At 42.4% G+C, this 7,390-nt stretch overlaps 1 protein-coding gene across 1 annotated transcript; it reads left to right on the forward strand.

The window, feature by feature from the left end:
- Positions 1-2,523: 2,523 nt before the first annotated feature.
- PHALS_07622 (hypothetical protein F444_22064) lies at positions 2,524-5,955 on the forward strand (the record flags this gene model as incomplete). Its single annotated transcript, XM_024721124.1, has 1 exon — positions 2,524-5,955. One exon carries the CDS (start codon positions 2,524-2,526, stop codon positions 5,953-5,955), a length of 3,432 nt encoding a protein of 1,143 aa, XP_024586254.1.
- Between the last annotated feature and the right edge of the window lie 1,435 nt (positions 5,956-7,390).

The following is a 7,390-nucleotide window of genomic DNA, read 5'->3' on the forward strand; positions in this document are numbered from 1 at the left end:
AAACCTAATTAAAATGCATGACTACTGGCTTCTTGTTAAGGTGTAGCCACATCATTGTGTCGTCACACCATTTTGTGTGACTCACCCTTCAAACCAAGGTTCGTGTTACACCGTTAATTGAACAGCCAGTATTTTTACATTTATATAGGTTTCGCTATATAGATAGATAAACCTGTAGATTTAGACATAGTCGGCTTCGCCGCTAATAAAATGAGACATACAGCTTACGTATAAACGGAAGAGTTAATTAGCCTTTGATTTAGAATGTAATATCTCTTGAGGTAAGTGAATTGCGATTCGCTACTTCTAAGTATAGAAGGATAGTACCGTCCTTTACCAAGCTTCCTCTAAGCGAAAGAGCTACGACAGCCCCGCTGCACTGTCTACAAGTGCTATCACGAGGAACGGGGTCACTGTGAACTTGCAAATAGGAAAATGTTGATGAAGCTTCGACTCTCAGAGCCCGCGCTATAAATACGCAACGGATGGGCTCTTGCGCTTCTACAAGGAGCGAAATCGAGATCCTATAGGGTCGCCAAGATTGAAGAGTACATATATTTAAAATTTATCACGTTCGGACAATGTCTAAATATATTTATTTTTCATTCACCTCATTTCTTTTCTGACGTGTGACTGACTCTTCATATTCTCTACTTATCAATATTATATCTGCATCTATTGTATATTGTACTGAATTCAATTGTACCAGCATTAAGTACACTAGATTACAGTTTCGTCATCATTTCATCTCATATTCCACAATTTGATTTTTGATTTTAAACACTCAGCGCTCTGTTGATCATCTTGGTAGGATAGCGTATACATGACGATCGAGATAGCTGGTAGTCTACCATTACTTATCACTTAAGTCCCCAGGTGATGGTCACGCCGGAGGTATAAGGAAATCTGTGCAAACAACATGTGTTTTCAGGCAAATTACATTCACTGACTTCAAAACATGTGTTTCTAGGGTCTAGAAGATACAGCATTTTAAGGTGGACGAGTTTCAGATTTCTAGAAATGCAGCTTGAATTCGAATGCATCCGACGGATAAAGGAAGACTTTAAGATTCGCTCAAAACCCTTAGAAACTTGCTTTTAACTTGCCAACGAGAAGTTAAGTGCTCTCAGGTTTGTCGCATTGTGCTGATTGATTGCAGATTCATGTGTACCATAAAGTCATCACTCGATGAGTGAGTGTTTAAGAGCAAAAGATGATGCTGAAGAATTAAAGACATCAACGGATATATAGAAATTGTCGTTTTGATCCTTGGTATCAACAATAGTCGTAGCGCTATGAAAATCGTCCATTTCGCCCGGAAAAACAGAACAGAGGCGATCGTTACAGACAACTCGCTGCTTGTGTCAATTTCTTGTAATAACGATCCAGTACTGCATACTCGTTCGTGTCTACTTTTTGTAATCTAGAAATAGGCATTTGCTCATTGGCTTTAAATTCGTGCGTATATTTTTCTAGATAGATCATTAGTCCAATTCAACGACAACTATGAGATAATGATCTTGACAAGTTACCGTTGTTAATATACGTATGAAGAAGTGAATCGAATTCGCTAAGAAAGCTAGACATCTTTCTTCAAACTTTTATGAAGAGAATGAGTCAGATTTTTTAAAAGATTCGCTTGCACTTATGATGATGGCACTCATCACCAGAAGAGACGTATGATTATCGAAACATTAAATGGAACGTCCTTATTATTACACACTTTGATGTACGCTCTGCCTCACGCCAGCTGTAAGATCCATCAAAAGTTGTCACTTCGTGTCTACAAGCTAAATGACTTATAGATTTCATAATCAAAACTTTAGTTACCTGATTAAGCGTAACCTGAAAGTAATTAAGCAGCAAACTTGCGCTGATGAAAGATACATTCTGAATAATGCTAAATTTATCAGTAGGTAAAATCCTTCACGTTTCTACAACACCAGTAAAAAAAAGTGCGACTGTAATGTCTGTCCAATAGAGTGTGCTTATTTTTCAATTTAAAAATATCAATTGGTCGAAAAGAGCTTTATGACCCTACTTTGTTCTAAATGTTCGACCCAGTCGTCTTCCTTTTTCCATGTTCTAATTGGTAACTAGACGCAATTTTGGTAGCACATCTGTCACTAAGATTACAACGTCCGATCACCCGCAGTGAGTTAAATTCTCACAGCTGTTGAAGCCACGCTGATGAAGCTCGTCGATACCAATTTTGAATTGATACCCATGTCGACCCTAACGGAACCGTCTACTGTATTGGCATTAGTCAGCCTGTCGCCGTCTGAACAACTGGCTTTCTCTATCTAATGCGCCCGCTTAGTTTCAAAGCCTCTTTGTGTTCTGTATTCCGACTGACTATCGTCTATCGTGATCTTTATTCCGACTATCTATCGTCATTTGTAAGGTGGTTGATACAGTTTAGCTGTCAGTCAACCTGTAGCAAGGGACCTAACTAAGACCAAGTGGAAGAGGTTACGTGTCACTTGCGAGTCCACCTTCGTAACCGTTGTGGACCTGTCTAAAATGGTGGCAGGCTGCACTCGTGGCTCAACGCACTCAACTTCGCGTTCCGGTCGATCAGGACATTCTCCACGAAATTCAGCTCGATTCGAGTTGGACTCGTCAATGGCCAACTCGACCAACTGCGCCAATCTCAAACATGGCTACAATAGCTCGGCCGAAGGCTATATTCCAGGCAAACTACCATTACCCAACGACTTTTTTCCTGTCCCGCAGCTGAGTGCCAAGGAGAATCGATATCTACTTGGACTTGCGAAGCATGCGTGTAAAGAAGTCGTGTATTATTCAAGACATCAGGATGGGCCGATGAAGTGGCTCCATTTGTCATCAAACGACGGTGTCGATGTGTTTCAAGGTGTTGACATTTCGGGATCCAATGATGCGCAGCAAGATGCGAAAGGACTTACGTACTTGAGAGGGTCGTGCAAGATTCACGCGACAATTGATGAAATTTCAGACTTTTTTAAGCTCGATACACCCGAAAAATTGTCAGGATTTACTCAAACTGTTGGCCGAGACTTGCTCGACCAAAAGACATTATTAACTCTTGCAACACCAACATTAGATAATCCGAAGCATTACGTCGCAGTCAAGTGGACGGCAGTCGAATCGCCAAGTAAACTCGCACGCAGTCGTGACTTTTGCTACATTGAGTGTCACGACGAGTTTATTGACGCTAATACTAAGCGACGAGGTTGGGTACGAAGCATGCACTCGATTCGACTGCCATTCTGTCCTCCCTTGACTCGAAGTCACAATCTAGTTCGTGGTAGTTTCTATCGGTCTGGATATATATTTACTGAGTCTGCTGATAAGGGATATGTGGATGCTGTCCATACATTGCATGTGGATATCAAAGGCAATGCCCCAAATTGGTTAAAAATCTTAACCATGAAGCGTCGTATTACGAATATTGCCTACGTAAACCATTACTTTCAGCGCCAACGATTGGCCCAGGAAACGTTATTAGGTGAAAAGGATTTGCCAGCAAAAGAACTCGTGACTCGGTGTCAATTGTGTGATATACGCTTTGGTTTATTTCATCGACGTCGGCTCTGCCGTAAATGCGGCAAAGTGGTGTGTAATTCGTGTGGTACTGTGGTTTTGCTTGATCCAGAGTCTGTTGGTCCGACAAAAGTGCGAATTTGCGTCGAATGTTCGGAATTTGGGAAAAGTGTACCCATGATGGATCAATCGGTTATAGTGGTGAATGGAACCAAGCAAAAAAATCTTGGTGTCAGTCAATCAATGATTTACCTTGAAAATCGACCGCATTGGATTGATGAGCACGAGTTTCTTCTTGTCGATGAGGATGCCAATGAATTGGCGGATGTTGAAGCGGCAAAGCGTACAAATCTGAAGTTTGAAGATCTATTGAAGGAAGCAAGGGAGAACGCAGAAGTCAAGCCAGAATTAAGAAACTTTAACTTGAAGACAATGGCTTCATTTGAAATGAAAGGTGCTTTTGATGAGGCTGAAAGTCCAAGCTTAAGTACCAATGACTTAACGTTATGGAAAGATCCAGTGGATGCGAAAAGGGAGGAAGTCGACAAGACCAACATGCTATTGGAATGTGAAATGGAACATCAATCGGAAATGAATATTCCGCCATCGAGACCTCGTGTTTATGGATTTGTAGGGAGCGGACCAGAAGAATCTCTTCAGTGGGGCTCGAAACGGATGCATACTCGATTTGAACGTGACATCGTGACCAGAATCCATTCAAATGATGATGTGACGAAACCCGACTTGTCGAAAGACCGATCTCGCTCTCGATCTCGAAGTACTGCCGAGTCAAGGTGCGTATCTCCTAGTCATCATGGTAAAACCGGAAGCCGCAGTCGACACAATAGCGTAGAAGAGGAACGAGGGAGCGTTACTTACCAGACACGCCGTCGACTTACAAATATTTCTACACAGCGTCGGTATGCCGATACGACAACAGCCCTTGACAGGAAGATACCAAGATATCGGGCATCGGATAGTAGTAATGGAACTGGCGTACCAGCACACCATCAACCAGCCGAATTAAAGCTCGAATCTCCAACTTTATTGATGAATAACTCGAACCGCGGTGGGCAAGATCAACGGAACGATGATTTTCATGATCCAGAAAATGAAGCGTTTCGGTTAGCAATGTCCGCTATGCGATTATATGAAGAAGAACGCGGTCCAAATCTGCACGTGGCCGAGGAAACACGTCAAGTGGCACTTGTCAAGATGATGAAAGTCTATGCACGAGAAATCAAGCGTTGCCAGAGTGTCAGCATGAAATTGTACAGTCGAGATACCATTTCCGATACACGACAAGTGAAACATGAGATTAAAAATTCCAGACGAATGAGACGAACATTCGACGATGATCGGCCTCCATATGATGTTTTGCCATTGCAGATATCTCGTCAAGATCAGCGACAAGTGACGACGAACAATCTTAGCTGTCGCAAGGATTCGATCGCTTCGATGCTTTCCACAAAGAAAACATCTGAAGAAGTTTACGAGTATCGAGATCTTTCGGATCTCTCAATTAGTGCTTTCCAGGCTTTTCAAAGAAGCTCTCGTGGATCAAAACCGGCGTTACAAGTATCAGTTGAGAACAATGACGTATACTATCAACACGAAGAAGTATCACCAACATCAGTGCATTTTCAGCAGGGATCAACTAATTTTGCACATGTGCAGACCAAGTCCGACGCGTCTGCACATCCAAGAAACAACAGCATGAACAGTAGTGACATTGTTGACAGATTGTTGCGGCCAAACTCAATGTTTGGATTAGCTGATGAAGACACTTTTAGTGACATGGACTTGAAGGACCTTCCTCATTTAATGTGCAAGGACGATAATCGTGTTCAAACAGTCAATTCATTTGCAGACTTGCAACATTGGACGAAAGAAAGCTTTTCTGAAAATGGTGGACTTGAATACGTGGAGGAACCTCGAATTAGCGACTTACTATCACCCCTTTATTTAGACGATGTGCAACACGTCGAAGATGACGATAGTGAAAGCCAGTCTTCAACATCGTCGTCTCAAATTGACTGGCAAGCCACAATCTCGGAAAAAGTGCCATTAGGACATCATAGGGCTGCTGCGATTCCCCACCAGAACGAAGCTATCAGCTCGCTCATAGAAAAAAATAACTTCTCGGAGAGCATGGTGACGCAAAATGAAGTTCCTAATTATCATCGTCAGTATTCCCAGCTTCCATCACTCCCAAATCTCTTGTCTGAGTATTGTGAGAGTGATCGCTCTTCACTCCCGTCTTATCTTGAATTTGGAGGTTCACAATCCGAGCTGGAGCCAGAATATCTTGAAGCGATTGCAAAAGCTAGCAGCGAGATTGTATCCTCGATGGAAGAGGAAAGGCGACGAAGAGAATCAAGTATTCCATCTGAGCTGGAATCGATGATGTCACGTGAATTATGCACGTAACTTTTATTTTTTTGTCAGGTGTCCAGTGTATGCAAAAGCTCGAGAGGAATTATGTCGTGTATCAGGTTTTAAAGGCAGTTTTTATTACAAGTTTTATCAAATTTGCTGGTGAACAATTTTTTTTTGAGAAACCTAAACCTTTCAATTATAATAGGTAGCATTCTGCAAACCCAATAAAAGCAGAGCCTTATGTTAAACACTAGAAAAGCGTCCGAGAGCGACAGCAAATTTTATATTGCATACATAAGACATATAAATCTTACCGTTGTCGATGTAAATGACTCCATCACAACACACACAGCATGATCAATCATATTTTCAAGAGTATCGTAGTGCAGCGGAGTCCTCGTGATATCGCATACAGAGAAAGCTTTCAATTACACACTCCGTGTTCAAAATACACAGATAATCAGCTCAAAGGCCGTTCGAAGAACCTGAAAGGACAATCTTCTCTGCTTTACTCACATCGAAAGCCCACTTTTCAATTTTACTGGCATGGCTCAACGAGCTACAAAAAAAGGCGCAGATGCTGCCGTCAACGCCCTGCTAACCATGATTGGTAGGGCAGCCGAGACAAATCCCTATCTAACACCTGGACCCTCACTGAAACCAATAGGACATGTCAATCACCGTCTACGATTTCCCGGGATCGACACTTTCCTTACATTATCTCATTAAAAGTCGCGCACTCCGTGTCCGTTTCGTAGGGTGTGTTAGCTTCCTCACTATGGCCCGAATCACTGATGCTTAGAGCTAGCGAAAGGGCCAAACAATATTTTGATCAAATCTTACATAAATGAAGGAGGATTATAGTCTCACTTACAAACTAGCATCGGTGTTCGTCTGACACGCGCGTCTTTGATGCTTGACTTCGCGAAGCCCACATCACGACATAGACGTCTAAGTAAATACTCATCGCCTCTACCTCTTGCTTGAAATACTCCTGCTCATCTCCACCAGTGTGAATCATGAAAATGGTAATTCTAATGGAGACGGACAATCTGTGGCAAGCAGAGGAGCTGGTGAACTTCGTGCAATTTACATAGGGTTAGAAGAAGATCATCAGGCTGTGGAAAGATGTCGAAAATCTAGCACAAGAAGATCCAAGGACAGCATGAATTCGGTTTAGATGTAAAAAGGTAATAGAGTTTAAGAGGGACGTCCGAAAGAAGTCATGGGTTGGGCTAACGAGACGACGCGAATCTCGAGCTGACGATCTGCAATATCGAGTTTATCAAGCGTAAATTTAGATAAACAGCTTATCAATTGACATCTGATCGTCTTAACTTATCGGACGAGGTCAATGATTACAGCAAGGAGCGCACAGCGGCCCACGGGGGAGATGAAGAGGCAGCGTGGTGTTAGTGGCATCGGCACTGGGCGAAGAATTTTGAGTGTGTCGAGTACGCGAAGAATTTGAATGCATTATTAGTCC

This window comes from Plasmopara halstedii, assembly GCF_900000015.1.
Source record: "Plasmopara halstedii genome assembly, contig: Scaffold_3120, whole genome shotgun sequence".
Taxonomy (NCBI): domain Eukaryota; phylum Oomycota; class Peronosporomycetes; order Peronosporales; family Peronosporaceae; genus Plasmopara; species Plasmopara halstedii.